At 42.8% G+C, this 17,392-nt stretch overlaps 1 protein-coding gene across 2 annotated transcripts in view; it reads left to right on the top strand.

Annotated features, from left to right (window-relative positions):
- Positions 1-17,392, top strand: part of LOC126262942 (cytochrome P450 6k1-like) — a 125,740-nt gene that overhangs the window by 34,435 nt on the left and 73,913 nt on the right. For both annotated transcript variants that reach the window (XM_049959881.1, XM_049959880.1), the window contains exons 2-3: positions 5,281-5,510; positions 13,122-13,360. In XM_049959881.1, the coding sequence (XP_049815838.1) occupies positions 5,291-5,510; positions 13,122-13,360 (459 nt within the window). In that variant the 5' untranslated portion in view covers positions 5,281-5,290. The remainder of the gene's footprint in view (positions 1-5,280; positions 5,511-13,121; positions 13,361-17,392) is intronic.

The raw sequence follows: 17,392 nt of genomic DNA, 5'->3' as shown, positions 1-17,392 counted from the left end.
GTTTCCTGAGAGACAGTCGGCATCTTGGTGTTTTCTTCCACGTTTATGCACTATGGTAATGTCATACTCTTGAAGACTTACTGCCCACCTGGCGAGTCGTCCTGTTGGATTCTTAAGACCGGTCAACCAACAAAGTGTGGAAGAAAACGCCAAGATGCCGACTGTCTCTCAAGAAACCCTGCTTCTACGTGACATTGTATACAGGGTGTTACAAAAAGGTACGGCCAAACGTTCAGGAAACATTCCTCACACACAAGAAAAGATGTTATGTGGAGATGTGTCCGGAAACGCTTAATATCCATGTTAGAGCTCATTTTAGTTTCGTCAGTATGTACTGTACTTCCTCGATTCACCGCCAGTTGGACCAATTGAAGGAAGGTAATGTTGACTTCGGTGCTTGTGTTGACAGGCAACTCATTGCTCTACAGTACTAGCATCAAGCACATCAGTACGTAGCATCAACAGGTTAGTGTTCATCACGAACGTGGTTATGTAGTCAGTGCAATGTTAACAAATGTGGAGTTGGCAGATGCCCATTTGATGTATGGATTAGCACGGGGCAATAGCCGTGGCGCGGTACGTTTGTATCGAGACAGATTTCCAGAACGAAGGTGTCCCGACAGGAAGACGTTCGAAGCAATTGATCGGCGTCTTAGGGAGGACGGAACATTCCAGCCTATGACTCGCGACTGGGGAAGACCTAGAATGACGAGGACATCTGCAATGGACGAGGCAATTCTTCGTGCAGTTGACGATAACCCTAATGTCAGCGTCAGAGAAGTTGTTGCTGTACAAGGTAACGTTGACCACGTCACTGTATGGAGAGTGCTACGGGAGAACCAGTTGTTTAGGTACCATGTACAGCGTGTGCAGGCACTATCAGCAGCTGATTGGCCTCCACGGGTACATTTCTGCGAATGGTTCATCCAACAATGTGTCAATCCTCATTTCAGTGCAAATGTTCTCTTTACGGATGAGGCTTCATTTGAACGTGATCAAATTGTAAATTTTCACAATCAACATGTGTGGGCTAACGAGAATCCGCACGCAATTGTGCAATCACGTCATCAACACAGATTTTCTGTGAACGTTTGGGCAGGCATTGTTGGTGATGTCTTGATTGGGTCCTATGTTCTTCCACCTACGCTCAATGGAGCACGTTATCATGATTTCATACGGGATACTCTACCTGTGCTGCCAGAACATGTGCCTTTACAAGTACGACACAACATGTGGTTCACGCACGATGGAGCTCCTGCACATTTTAGTCGAAGTGTTCGTACCCTTCTCAACAACAGATTCGGTGACCGATGGATTGGTAGAGGCGGACTAATTCCATGGCCTCCACGCTCTCCTGACCTCAACCCTCTTGACTTTCATTTATGGGGGCATTTGAAAGCTCTTGTCTACGCAACCCCGGTACCAAATGTAGAGACTCTTCGTGCTCATATTGTGGACGGTTGTGATACAATACGCCATTCTCCAGGGCTGCATCAGCGCATCAGGGATTCCATGCGACGGAGGGTGGATGCATGTATCCTCGCTAACGGAGGACATTTTGAACATTTCGTGTAACAAAGTGTTTGAAGTCACGCTGGTACGTTCCGTTGCTGTGTGTTTCCATTCGATGATTAATGTTATTTGAAGAGAAGTAATAAAATGAGCTCTAACATGGAAAGTAAGCGTTTCCGGACACATGTCCACATAACATATTTTCTTTCTTTGTGTGTGAGGAATATTTCCTGAATGTTTGGCCGTACCTTTTTGTAATACCCTATATAGTGGATGTTATACGGGAGAGCTTAGTTTGTATAACACTTAGACACATTAATCATGTACCTTCAAACGAAACATCATCCTTGAACAACATATTTGCACTGAAGTGAGTGTTGACAGACAGATGAATGAAACATTCGCGGAAGTGTACTGTTGCAGGAAAATCAGCTGCTGATGGGGCCTGCACAAGCTGTTCGTGGAAGGATACACCAGGTTCTCGTGTAGCACTTTCCAGACAGTCAAGTGCTCAGTATTACTTCTGTAACTAATTGTCGTACACTGACACTAAGATTGTCGTCAACTGCACGAAGAAGTCCCTCCTCTAGCTGAGGTGTCGCTGTCCTTCAAGACCTTCCCCAGCCACGACTAATAGGCTCCCTAATACACTGATCAACTGCTTCAAACAGCCTCCTCTCGGCACACTGTCGTTCTGGAAATCTGTCGTTCTGCTAATCCGTACAACAAATGGGCTTCTGCCTACTCAGAATTTGTAAATACTACGCCTGCACTGTACCGGAAATCAGGTCCACGATGAAGACTACTCAGTTGGTGCTACGAGCTAGTAAAGAAATGAAGTTGGTCACATGTCAACACAAGCAATGAAGTGAGTTACTTTGTAAGCTTTCTATTTAATTTATTTGTATATGAAATACTGAATATTCTTTTTCCGAATTTTCTCCTCATGTAACGTGTCCTTAAAATATCATATTCAACGGCTGAGCAATACTGAATATTTGTTGACCTTGTACTGGGATTGTGAGCAGTACCGCGAAACAAAACTTTAATCTTAGCGAAATTCTGAATGAAAATGAATCTAATAAATTACAAAAGAAGCTAATTGTGTGCTCAGTGAAAACTATTTAACTGATTTTTGCTTGTCAGAAACAGTTTGTGGCTGCGAGTGGCGTAAGGTGCAATCTACACACGACAACATGTTTAAAATTTTATTAAGAATGATGGAGGAGGGCCTTACCGTAAAGAAAAGCGTTCTTGAATAATAAAACTCTGATTATTGTGAAAAAAGACTGTTTAGCTTGAGAAGACTAACAGTTACGAAATTCAATCATTACAAAAAATACAGATATTTAGACCAATTGTGTTACTTGTGACGTAAGGAAAACAAAGAGAACAAATTAACACTAATCATGAATATCATTAGTTATCTAAAGGAGAAAGATTTCCTTCAATTCTCTGAGAAACAAACATTTCATCCTTACGCGTGTACTGGATACCTTGAAATATTCCTCCAAAAATCTTCTCCAGCCATACACTTAAGAAAATATCTATACAAACAAGTTATCATCTCTGTAATAAAGTATTCCAGATAATTTCTCCCAGATTCACAAATATAAAATTTTCTCTAAAACTCAACTGCACGGTGCTACGCCTCTAGTATGAATGCCCTAGTGCAGCACAACTAACTAGCGACCAAGCGCAACACAGATTACATTAAACAGACGCAATGCTCTTATCCATTACTCGTGCGGCGTGCTTATACATCTTTGTCCCAGTACAGTAAACCTGACGTAATTACAGTGGCAGAAAACATATGAAAACCTTACAACATGTCGACGTTATCGTCGTTCTATTGGAACAATAGACACTGGCGGTGAACCTCAGAATTACAATTTACCGTACATTCCAAGCAAACATAACCATGCGGGTATTTTGAACGGTACATGTAAGAAAACAGGTCATATGACGATGGTACGTTCTGTTTTTGTGTGTTTCCCATGATTAATGAGATGGTGAAGAGAAGTAGAAAATGAGCTCGAACATAGAAACAAAGCATTTACGGGACCATACCCATATAGCACATTATATTCCTCTATGTTTGAGGACTGTTTGCTGAAAGTTTGGCCATAACTTTTTGTAGCATTTCCTACAGTTTCATTAAAAATATCGTCCTCGTAATTGAGCAGCTATAAGCGTTAAAGATTTCTTGAGTTTGTTAGAACGTTCTCCACATTCTTCGCAATAACTTTGCGAAAATTACGGTTCGATATATAAGGGGCTGTAAAATGAGAAATAGGTAAACAGTTTATTATTTCGAAACTAATCGCCATAACTGTACATACATTTTCCCACTGTGAGACAAGATGGTCAGTGCCTTCATGGACAAATGTTTACGGTTGCCTACTGTAACGGGACATCCTCATCTAGCATTACTTATCCTCCACAGTAGTGACCGACACCAGTAATATTTTTCGTATTTTGTACAGGTCAGTATTATCTCCGTTGCTTTTCTCAAAACTTTCATATAATTTTATACGCAATATGTTAGATTCCAAGCTAAAATTTATGAAAAGGAATTACTTTATTTTCGATGTTACAATCTTTAAGTAATAGCCCTAATTGTACAGTTAAAATAGTTTTTTTTTCAGAAACATTTGAAACTACGAATTATTAAAATTTCTATTATTCATTACGCAATCTAGCACTGTTTACTATTTTTATTTCTGGGTTCATTTATGAAATAATAATCGAAATTAATACAAATTCATTTCTCAAGAGTCATTGTAAACCCTTTGGAATATTGTTATTACTGCAGAGTGAAATAGTAGTAAGCATTCCTCTGATGTGATCGGACGTGGTTTTTTGTATTTTGGGCGAACAATGTAATTTCGGCCTTGTTAATGCGAAAATTTAAAAGACGTATAAGGTACTGAAATGTGACAAAATGTACTAACGTTAAAACAAAAATTCTGCAACAACAATCTTCAAAATTATTTATATCAATTCAACCGTGAGGACCTAAAATGTGACAATTTCAGCATCAAAAATCAGACCCCTAGACAAGAAGAACTGGAGCCAACTCTACAAGAAAAGATATGTAAACTAAAAAGTTTATTGTAATGTTACTCCTCTCCAATCTTCAGAAAAGTCATCGCCTGTTGTGGACAATAGCTGGAATTAGGAAGGAGGGGGAGATTACTCTACGAAAGCATGATTAATCGACGGGTCACGAATGTCTTTCTTCAGGACTCCAAAAATATGGCAAGGACGGGCCCACATGTTGCCAAGTTTGTTTCGAATACGCTGCAGAAGTTTTGCAGGGAGCCCTCCGTAAAGTCCCGATCTCTTGCCTGAGTACAATCACGGTTCTATAGGCAACCAAAAATATTTGACCACGGAGGCATTGACCGTCTTGTCAATGGATTAACAGTTATGGTGATTACTTTCGAAATAATATACAGTTTACTTACTTATTTTCATTTGACTGCCTCTTATAGTTACTCGTTTTGGATATATTTTGTGTGGCCTTACTGAAAATGCCTTTATACATTTAGGATGAATAATAACGGTAACACAGAACCCTAACCTTTCTGAATAATAGCTTGAAAAGATTAAAATATGAATACACATTTGCATGTTTCATTTTGATGTAGAAGGACAGAAAACGGACTCAAAGGAAAAGAGAATATGTTGAAATGTTTTCTGAAAGAGGCATGCTGTGCAGTAACTAGTGATGCTCGGAATAACTGTTTGCTAATTATGTTTCAGAGTCACCACCATGGCCTTGTTTGTGGAGTCGTGGCTCACGGAGCTGTTGGTAGCCCTGTCACTGGTGACAGTGGCGGTGTACGTATGGTTCTCCCACAGGTACAAGTACTGGCACAAGAAGGGCGTGCCTTACCTGGAACCACAGTTTCCGTTTGGAAATGTTTACGAAAGTTTTGTGGGCAAGCGATCACTGCCACTGATCGTCAGCGACGCTTATCGGCAGTTTAAAGGTAAGATCGAAGATGTACCATGTAAGTGTTCGTTCGTGCTTAGTTTATTATTTAATTTACGTAAGATTATTATTTGTAAACACGCATGTCACAAAGTGATGATATGAAGTTTTTAGTTTTACCGGACATTAAAAGATAATTGTATGCTATACATTTATTTTCTGTAAATGTGCATTTTACATTTTAATGCTTTATTTATTCCACTCCTCAAGCAATTGTCCGAACTTTGTGCCATTGTCGTAGTGTTGTAACGACACCCCTAATTTATTTAAATATTTTTTGATTGGAGTTGCCACCTTTGGCAAGTCTGAAGTGGGCACACTTCAGGAAAAAGATAGGATATTAAATGATCAGTTCTTACTAACGTTTGTCAGCTTTTTATCCTCACACCAAAAGTAACACTTGAAAATAAAAATACTTAAAATCTAATTGCGTTTCGCCTAGACAGAGGCGAAAATCAATGTGCATGGTGCCGGAACTTATAGACGTACTTTTGTGGTGTAGCGGCCTTTACAAGTTTCTGCTCATGTAGAACATGCTGATAAATTCTGTGCATCTCATATAATAGTGTGTTTTAACAAGAAGTTCCTTTTCCCACAGATTTCACCTTACGTTTGTTTCACTCACCTATCCACAAGTCTTTCATCAGGTCAAACACTCGTTCTACGCGCGCATTGCTCGCATGAATATGAAAACGAGGCGGCGAAACAGTTAGCTTAAGTCAGTTGTATTTAACACATACTGACTTTGTCTAACACAAATAAGATGATAAACTTAAGGATATGAAATCTAAAATTATGCAGTATGATGTAAGACCCTAAATAACGAAAGGTGTGAGGTCATCCACATGAGTGCTAAATGGAATTCGTCGAATTTCGGTTACACGATAAATCAGTCTAATCTAAAAGCCGTAAATTCAACTAAATACCTAGGTATTACAATTACGAACAACTTAAATTGGAAGGAACATGTTGTGGGGGAGGCTAACCAAAGACTGCGTTTAATTGGCAGACCTACTAAGGAGACTGCCTAAACCACGCTTGTCCGTCCTCTTTTAGAATACTGCTGCGCTGTGTGGGATTCTTACCAGATAGAACTGACGGAGTACATCGAAAAAGTTCAAAGAAAGGCAGCACGTTTTCTATTATCGCGAAATATGGGAGAGAGTGTCACAGAAATGGTAAAGTAGACCTATTTTGGCTGGAAATCATTAAAAGAAATGCGCTTTTCGTTGCGACGGAATCTTTTCACGAAATTCGAATCAGCAACTTTCTCCTCCGAATGCGAAAATATTTTGTTCACATCGACCTACGTAGTGAGGAACGATCACCACGATAAAATAAGGGAAATCAGAGCTCGTACGGAAAGATATAGGTGTTCATTCTTTTTGCGCGCTATGGGATATCGGAATAATAGAGAATTGTGAAGGTGGTTCGATGAACCCTCTGCCAGGCACTTAAATGTGATTTGCAGAGTATCTATGTAGATGCAGATGTAGATGTAGATGTAGATGTAGAAGAAAAAGTAAAACACTAAAAGTAAATTTAAAAAGTAGGGTCTTAAGGGTGCCCCGTAATACTGATGTAGGGACACGGAACAATTATAGAAAAATTTGTGCGATCCATACAAAATCGGGGCAGGTGCGAACCCAGTTTACGATTGTTGCCAATCACGGGCGTTAAATTTCAGTAATAACACAGTTTGTGTCGGATTAACCACAGCAATGAGAGTCTAAATAAGAATGCTCTGGAAAATTTAAGTTACCAGTACAAAAATTACAAGTACGGCCCTAGATTTAGCATCTGACTGCATTAATAAATGTTCCGCCGCTAAGGGTGCCGCTAGCAGAACAATTGAACACCAAGGACCAAATAACTGTCGCAGCTTCTCGCAGCGATTTGAAAACTGCACCCTACACAAAATTGCCGACAGTAAAATGATAATATTTGATTATCAGTTCACCCAGTAAAATAAAACCATTGACCACTGAACTATTTGCGCCTCGTAAAACTAACTTTCCTACCAGCTTGAGTAATGCTGATAAACGTAGCAGCGCTGTCCTGGCGCAATCGTAAACACGTCAGTCCAGAATGAATACAATACAAAGACTGACTATATTAGAACGCCATACATGTCTTGCTTCTTCATTGTTCGGCGCCGGCCGCTGTGGCCGCGCGGTTCTAGGCGCTTCAGTCCGGAACCACGCGGCCGCTGCGGCCGCATGTTCGAATCCTGCCTCGGGCATGGATGTGTGTGATGTCCTTAGGTCAGTTAGGTTTAAGCAGTTCTAAGTTCTAGGGGACTGATCACCTCAGATATTGCCATAGTGCTCAGAGCCATTTGAACCATTGTTCGGCGCCTACACAGCATCCACATCCTGTGTCCTGCATTCCATGGAGCTCGAATCTGGGTGGCGGCTCGGACGTTCTTTGTAGTGTACCTGGAACAAATACTTTTCAGAATTGTTGATCTTTTCCCACTTGTCGCCTTCTTTCATCAATCAGCAACAGTGAGATTTGTTATCCTAACTCTTACGTTGAAAATTACTATTTTAGTGTAGAAATTAAAAAAAAAAACTTACGTAACTGGACCGTTACAATCAAAGAGACAGAGTTTACATATAGATGCTGTGGCACGATATTTAGCGCTCCTTGCGGTGCCACACTGAAACATTATCCGCCATATTTTTAGAAGTCATTGTGTACGTGTGACTTAAATGAGGTAGCCGCGCGGGGTAGCCATGCGGTCTCGGGCACCTTGCCACGGTTCGCGCGGTTACCCCTGTCGGCGGTTCGAGTCCTCCCTCGGGCACGTGTGTGTGTGTGTGTGTGTGTGTGTGTGTGTGTGTGTGTGTGTGTGTGTATGCGCGTGCGTGTTTGTGTTGTTCTTAGCATGTTGTTGTTGTGGTCTTCGGTCCTGAGACTGGTTTGATGCAGCTCTCCATGCTACTCTATCCTGTGCAAGCTTCTTCATCTCCCAGCATAGGTTAGTTCTAGTTAGATTAAATAGTGTGTAAGCCTAGAGACCGATGACTCAGCAGTTTGGTCCCTTAGGACTTCACACACATTATTGAACACCTGTCTGCCGCTGGTGTAGATCTTGCGTGCAAGCATGATAACGTTGTCTTCAGTCTTGGCATAGAGTATATCTGACGCGGGACGAGGGTACCAGTCCGGTATTTACCCAGTAGGATGATGGAAACCACATGCGTGCCTCGTCCCTACCTGATGAGGTAGACATGAGATCTAGATGCCGCAATATTTCAGACTACAGTTACCTGACCCCACTGCAGTCTTGCAGACCAAGGATACGATATTCTGTAATTCCCGTTTACTAAACGAGCGATTCTACTCTTCAGACTCGCATGAGTTTAGATCCAACCAGACATATCGGCTAATTTCTGTCTCCGTTGGAACGCGCGCTCAAGCTTGCCATTGGGTACAGTTTGGCGGAATTATTTCGCCGTCAACTTGGCTGAAGTTTCAGGGTTAGTGATGAGAGCGCCAGTAGGTGCATTACTTTTTCCAATAATTAACCTCATGATTCACTTATCGCCAATGATGGTTGGTTGGTTGATTGATTTGGGGGCTGGACCAATCAGCGAGGTCATCCGTCCTATCGGAGGACGGAAGGATGAGGAAGGAAATCAGCCGTGCCCGTTCGTAGCAACCATTCCGACATTTGCCTGAAGCGATTTAGGGAAATCACGGAAACTCAAAATCAGGATGGCCGGACGCGGGTTTGAATGCGAATCCAGTGTGCCAACCACTGCGCCACCTTGCTCGGTGCCAATGATAGTATGAAATTATTAACGGATTTCAGAATTACTGTGGCAGCTGTTCGGCTCGCTATGATAGTGCCCCGAGCTTTTGCTTAGCTATTGGAAATGCTGCCGAGTTCTCTCCAGATGGATCGAAGTGGAGTCTATGCAGAGCCGTCGGTCCCCGATAGCTGAACGGAATTTCTTTTTCCAGCATGTGATCTGACGTCTGTCGGATTTGACAGGAGGCGTCACCAGTCTTCTGGATGATTTCAGTGGCGTGTTCTACAATGTATTCGGTACCGATAGGAGTGGCGGTTATCGCTAAAGCAACTGGTTTTCGGTTATTCCGGATCTTATCGTCTCCAGTTAACCTGACCGGTACAACCGCTCAAAATAACCGGTTTCTGAAATAACCCATTTTAGGTTTTTTTATTGCTATTACTTTCAGTTCGTAATGATGGTGTAGGAGTAGAAATCACGATCTGGTATATGGGACTGAGGCTGCGGCTGAAATCGGTCTTATTCTCCGGTAAAGATGGCGAATGTGAGGAGACGGGCGAGGCGACAGTGAAAGCGAAAGGCCACAAGCTGATGACTTCCCTGCATCGTCACTTTTCGATGATATCTTTTAGCAACCATAACATGAAGGATTCAGTTATGTTCCTAAATTTTATCACCTGAATAACATATACCTGTACCAATCAAATTCACCTGCTTTTTGGGTGTTTGGTGGTTATTTAGTTCCATGTTCTATGGATCATTAGCGCAATAAGTCGTAATTATGTGAGACTTGTTAGTTTACATTAACATCATAAGTTAATTTGTAAATTTGGCTACATGCTGAACATTTATAAGTTTTTCGTCTTTTGTTTTATTATTATTTTACTATTATTATAATCATTAAATATGCAGATTTAAGGTAGTAATTCCTACCCACCATCTCCAACGCATTACACTAATAGAAATTCTTCTACGGTATAGGAGGAATTGTCAAGGATAAACTTTTTCAGTTTGTTTTCAATTTTTACTTTGCTGTCTGTCAGACGTTTTATATCACTGGAGCCGACCGCAGGTGGCCAAGCGGTTCTAGGCGCTACAGTCTGGAACCGCGTGACCGCTACGGTCGCAGGTTCGAATCCTGCCTCGGGCATGGATGTGTGTGATGTCCTTAGATTAGTTCGGTTTAATTAGTTCTAAGTTCTAGGCGACTGATGACCTCAGAAGTTAAGTCGCATAGTGCTCAGAGCCATTTTATATCACTGGATAAGTGACCAAAAATTTTAGTTGCAGCATTGTTCATCCCTTTTCGTGCTAAAGACTGCCTTAATGTGGAGTACCGAATGTCAGTTTTCCTTCTGGTATTATAAATAAGTACATCATTGTTTGTTTTCTGCTTGCGCGATATCACTAGTTCCATGTGCCTCCTCCCGCTTTTAATTTTTTAAAGCACTTCATTGCTACCGCGCTTCGTAAAATACTTTCAAACTGTGGATGGTATCATTCTGCAGTGCAACTGATCTCTGACGCAGACTGCGACAAACTACTGTATAAACCAGGCGGGCGGAAGTGTTGCACGCTGCACGTAAGAATGCACGCATACCGTTCAGAATGGTTCAAATGGCTCTGAGCACTATGGGACTTAACATCTGAGGTCATCAGTCCCCTAGAACTTAGAACTACTTAAACCTAACTAACCTAAGGACAACACACACATCCATGCCCGTGGCAGGTTTCGAACCTGCGACCGAAGCGGTCGCGCGGTTCCAGACTGAAGCACATGGAACCGCTTGGCCACCCCCCGGCCGGCACGCATACCGTCTAATAGGCCACGCCTCAAGGTAACAGGTACATTCTGTTTGCAAATATGCACCGATAGTTACGTCATGTGTTTGTTGATAGTTTCTAAATGGTTCAAATGGCTCTGAGCACTATGGGACTCAACTGCTGAGGTCATTAGTCCCCTAGAACTTAGAACTAGTTAAACCTAACTAACCTAAGGACATCACAAACATCCATGCCCGAGGCAGGATTCGAACCTGCGACCGTAGCGGTCTTGCGGTTCCAGACTTGCAGCGCCTTTAACCGCACGGCCACTTCGGCCGGCCGATAGTTTCTAACTCTACGCCTTGTTGTTAAAATACTGCTAATCACTTTTCCCAATTCCTATAATAGTCTAATATTTCAAAGTAGTACGAATTTTGCGAAGAAACATTACTCGTTTAAAAACATTATTTAAAAAATAAAAATTTTTGCGCGGCTGCTATGGCAAATTGATATGCCGGTTTTTTACCCAGTCATTAATAAAAAATTAAATAAACCTATTATAACAGAGATCGTACAAATACCGAAAAATAACAGCTATTCAGAACTAAAATACTGGTATCGGCTTTAACGGTCGATTTTTCCCATCCCTGGGTGTTGATACCCTGCATGTAAAGCGTCAGTTTAGGTATCCCGGCGGTAGTAACTTATGTTCCTGTAAGCCTTAATGACATAGGAAACCGCAACATCTCTGCTACTTTTCAAGGAAATAGTATCGGGTAAGACAGGAGAGCAGAGGGACAGGTCAAAGTATAAGCAGAGGAACCTCATGCTTTGAGAGCCCCTCAAGACTTCAGACATCTGCAGATGTAGTTCATTACTTGGTTCATTTTTGATCCGTAATGATCTACCGCTGTGAGGAATCGAATGAACTCGGTGCCGACGGAATATTAAATTTAATCTTATTTTATCAAAAACTGACATTTTGAGCCCGTGGTTGTGTACAAAATATGCCGGCCAGAGTGGCCGAGCGGTTCTAGGTGCTTCAGTCTGGAACCGCGCGACCGCTACGGTCGCAGGTTAGAATCCTGCCTCGGACATGGATGTGTGATGTCCTTAGGCTAGTTAGGTTTAAGTAGTTCTAAGTTCTAGGGGACTGATGACGACAGCAGTTGAGTCCCATAGTGCTCAGAGCCATTTGAACCATTTGTGTACAAAATATAGTTTGACTCTTACATAGAAGATTACAGCAACCAGCCACTTTTTGCAATGCTATTTATTTATTTAAACAGCGCCGTTACAGGTTTCGAACTGACAGGTCCATCTTCAGACGGCTAGTTCACGTCTTACATTAGATTTCACTTTTTGTTTCCCCAACTAACGAAATTTCCGTGGGGTGGTGGTGCCCTACCACCAAAACAAGATATGAGACATCGTCGTTTTAACTGTAATTGTGCCCTACAGCAATTTTAAGTGATGTAAAAAAATTATTATTATTAAAGGGAAGATGTTCGGTACACTATACAGTTTTCGCTGCTGCAAGATGATAAGTAGCCTGGACTGGAACATAATGAATTCTTCATCGTAAGTAACCGAAACATCTTCCCTTTAGTAATAATAACATTGTGTTTACATCACTTAAAATCGGAGTGAGGCACAATTACAGTTAAAAAACTTTGTCTCACATCTTGTTTCGGTTGTAGGGCACCAACACCCCAAGGAAATTCCGTCAGTTGTGAAGAGAAAAGGCGAAATCTACTGTAAAACTTGAATTAGCCGTCGTAAGATGAACTTGTTGGTTCGAAACCGATAACGGCGCTGTTTAAATAAATAAATAGCATTGTAAAAAGTGGCTGGTGCTGTAATCTTCTGTGCAAGAGTCAACGTATAAATTTAATCTTCCTACTCATTCCTTCCCTAGGGTGCACAGATTGTCACATTGCTGTAATAGTGACCTGGGAAGAATTATTTCCCGACTTCCATAACCTGAAGAGGTAGAAAATTGTGCCGTTCCAACAGTGAATGAACCCCAAACCCCTCCCCACACATACACACAAAAATGTAATACAGTATCATATTTCTTGTAGGCAATCGATTCGGTGGAATATACATCGTCACCCAACCAAATTTGGTGACAGTGGACCCTGATTTCATCCGTGATGTTCTCGTGAAGGATTTTGGGACTTTCCACGACAGGGGGATAAGAGTGGACGAAAATGAACCTCTGGGAAAACATCTCTTCTTGTTGGGAGGCAGCAAGTGGCGGCGGTTACGTGTAAAGCTGACACCGACGTTCACATCGGGGAAAATGAAGATGATGTTCCAGGTGAGTGAAACAGAGCGCGAGCTGGTAAAGTGTCGGAGTGTTCTGGCAATGCGTTGAGTCGTTTGGTAAAAGACGAAAGCCTTTTTAGTAAGTTCTGATACCACATGTATGAAAATGCCTTGTATGGTCAGAGTGCTTTTTCCTTGGCCTTTGCGTTTTTATACAGAAGGCTTCTATTTCGCATGAAGCTATGTAAATATAAATTTAAGCCCGTTACATCGAAACGACAATAGTTATATTTTACCTATGAGCAGGGATTGGCAAGAAGGCAATAAGGCAATACCGGTCGAAGTCCAGACATGACTTAACGCAAGTGCATCCCTCCCCGCAACCCCTCTCCTCTCCTCCTCCTTATCATCCTTCTACTCTATCTCTCCAAAATATGACGGCCTGTGATTTTAACACTTCTCCACTAAATCTGAAGTTATTTTAAGGAACATTTTGTAACTTAGGTAAGTCTTCCGACTCTATGAACCATTATATACACTACTGGCCATTAAAATTGCTACACCACGAAGATGACGTGCTACAGACGCGAAATTTAACCGACAGGAAGAAGCTGCTGTGATATGCAAATGATTAGCTTTTCAGAGCATTCACACAAGGTTGGCGCCGGTGGCGACACCTACAACGTGCTGACATGAGGAAAGTTTCCAACCGATTTCTCATACACAAACAGCAGTTGACCGGCGTTGCCTGGAGAAACGTTGTTGTGATGCCTGATGTAAGGAGGAGAAATGCGTACCATCACATTTCCCACTTTGATAAAGGTCGGATTGTAGCCTATCGCGATTGCGGTTTATCGTATCGCGACATTGCTGCTCGCCTTGGTGGAGTTACAATGACTGTTAGCAGAATATGGAATCGGTGGGTTCGCATGGCTGTAACGGATTGTGCAGCTACGTCTCGATCCCTGAGTCAACAGATGGGGACGTTTGCAAGACAACAACCATCTGCACGAACAGTTCGACGACGTTTGCAGCAGCATGGACTATCAGCTCGGAGAACATGGCTACGGTTGCCCTTGACGCTGCATCACAGACAGGAGCGCCTGCGATGGTGTACTCAACGACGAACTTGGGTGTACGAATGGCAAAACGTCATTTCTTCGGATGAATCCAGGTTCTGTTTACAGCATCATGATGGTCGCATCCGTGTTTGGCGACATCGCAGTGAACGGACATTGGAAGCGTGTATTCGTCATCTCCCTACTGGCGTATCACCCGGCGTGATGGTATGGGGTGCCATTGGTTACACGTCTCGGTCACCTCTTGTTCGCATTGACGGCACTTTGGACAGTGGACGTTACATTTCAGATGTGTTACGACCCGTGGCTCTACCCTTCAATCGATCCCTGCGGAACCCTACATTTGAGCAGGATAATGCACGACCGCATGTTGCAGGTCCTGTACGAGCCTTTCTGGATACAGAAAATGTTCGACTGCTGCCCTAGCCAGCACATTCTCCTGATCTCTCACCAAATGAAAACATCTCGTTAATGGTGGCCTAGCAACTGGCTCGTCACAATACGTCATCACTACTCTTGATGAACTGTGGTATGGGCAGCTGTACTTGCACACGCCATCCAATATCTGTTTGACTCAATGCCCAAGCGTATCAAGGCCGTTATTACGGCCAGAGGTGGTGGTTCTGGGTACTGATTTCTCAGGTTCTATGCACGCAAATTGCGTGAAAATGTAATCACATGTCGGTTCTAGTATAATATATTTGTCCAATGAATACCCGTTTATCATCTGCATTTCTTCTTGGTGTAGCAATTTTAATGGCCAGTAGTGTAGAAAATAGACGAATTTTATTTAGTGGTAGTTGTGGGACATCCTGCCAAGATACACTGATGAGCCAAAAGATTATAACCGCTGCTCACCGCGAGGTTGGATGCCGTCTAGTGACGTTGCGGTCACGAGACACGCTATGAAAAGTACGTAGGCGCTGCAGAGACGCATGGGGGATCGCTCTAGCAAAGATATGGGCAGAAAATGGAGAAATCCACTGGGATAAGCGACTTTGTCAGACTATTATTACGCAAAGTCTGTGAACGAGTGCCCGCATCTCGTGGTCGTGCGGTAGCGTTCTCGCTTCCCACGCCCGGGTTCCCGGGTTCGATTCCCGGCGGGGTCAGGGATTTTCTCTGCCTCGTGATGGCTGGGTGTTGTGTGCTGTCCTTAGGTTAGTTAGGTTTAAGTAGTTCTAAGTTCTAGGGGACTTATGACCACAGCAGTTGAGTCCCATAGTGCTCAGAGCCATTTTTTTGTGAACGAGTGTCTCGAAAACGGAGAAGCTGGACGTTTTAACGTGCTACTGTCGTGAGTATCCACGGAAAGAAGTAGAAAGACAGTGAAATCCATTAGGTGCTCAATGACTGGACGTCTCACAACTCTTCGCAGGACGTGGCCTTCGGAGTAAAAGTAGGATATATGGTGATCTGTGGCATCTCTGCCGAAAGAGCACAATGCTGGTGCACGCACAAGTGTTCCGGAGTTCACGGTTCATAGTACATGGTTGAACGTGGAGCTCCGCAGCAGACCACCGCTACGTGTTCACATGTTGATCCAACGGTATCGTCTATTACGAGTGCACTGGGAGCGGAACCATTGGTATTCGACCGTCGATCAATGAAAACGTGTCGGCTCTTCGGATGAATCACAGTTTTGGAACACTATATCGACAGTCGTCACCACAAATACCGTCCTTGAGGTGAACGGCGGCTCGAAACGAGCAGTGCGTCATGGTCGCAAGCTGGTGGGAACAGTATTGTGCTACGGGAGACGTTCTCCTGCTCTTGCATGGGACCTGTGATAGTAATCGAAGACACGCTGACAGCTGTGAACAACTTGCATCCGTCTATGCTTGATTTTTTCCCCCGACGGCGATGTTATCTTTCAGCAGTATAACTATCTGTGCTATAGTGCTACAGTGCCTTGTGGAACACTATAGTGAACTCACGTTGATGTCTTGGCGACCTAATTCGTCTGATTAAAACCCTATGGAAACCATCTGGGTCGCTATCGGGCGCTATCACAGCGTACGCCAATCAGCGGCCCGTTATATACCTCCACAAACCTACAAACAAACTGTCGGATTCGTGATACGCAGAATCAGTGATATATTTCGTTCCAAAGACGGACAAATAGGCTGTTAAGCAGGTGGTCATAATGTTTTGGCTAACCAGCGTATGTTCACTTGATGACCTTTTCACTATCACTATTCTTTTTTTCTATAAAATGTACACAGTACCCTGTACTCTGTACCAGCACCCAGCGCCAGCCGCCGAGCAGCACAAACGCACAACGTCAAGGTATCGACATGCATGATACCCACTACTAACAAAGCCTACCCTTGCACAACCCATCGCAGGCAGCAAGACAACCGCTACTGCTCTTGCCGCCCGACCTAACTTTCGCAGAGGTTTTTTTCCCTTGGCTCTTGCTTTGGCACTTTTTTTCCTCTGCCCTTCAAACCGCTACCCTTCGTCATCGACCAATCTATCTCCAGATGAGCGCGTATTAATGGTTAATCCTAACCAGACGTACGCAAACATCGCAGTACCCACATCCTGCGACACCTCACTTTAGTGAATACTAACCCTTATGCAGAGATGGCAGTAGACCTTTTGTGTTGTGGTGTGGGCGTGGAGGGGCTCCACCTCTACATAAAAAAAAAAAATACAGAGACATCAAGAGTTCAACATTAGGAATCATATACATGAGTGCACATTCATTCAGCAGTCATTCAGAGCTTATTAAATGTCTTGCATGTAACGCAGTGAATTTTAAGACTGGATTTAAAAAAAAAATCCTTTCGAGCAATTGCTATTCCACTAAAAAGCACTGTCGCAAAAACTTTTTGGATTACTTTACTAGATTACTTAATACTAGCACAGCAATACTATATTATTTCACATAGCTAAGTAATTTGAAGAGAGCTGTCAAACGTTCCAACTGCCAAATCTGCAATTTGTCAGGAGAATCAAAAAACAGTATATCGCTTTTTGTACATAGTTTATTCGTATCT

This window comes from Schistocerca nitens, chromosome 6, assembly GCF_023898315.1.
Source record: "Schistocerca nitens isolate TAMUIC-IGC-003100 chromosome 6, iqSchNite1.1, whole genome shotgun sequence".
Classification (NCBI taxonomy): Eukaryota; Metazoa; Arthropoda; class Insecta; order Orthoptera; family Acrididae; genus Schistocerca; species Schistocerca nitens.
Note: the sequence above shows the minus strand (reverse complement) of the source record. Positions and strands in the feature narration are given on the sequence as shown.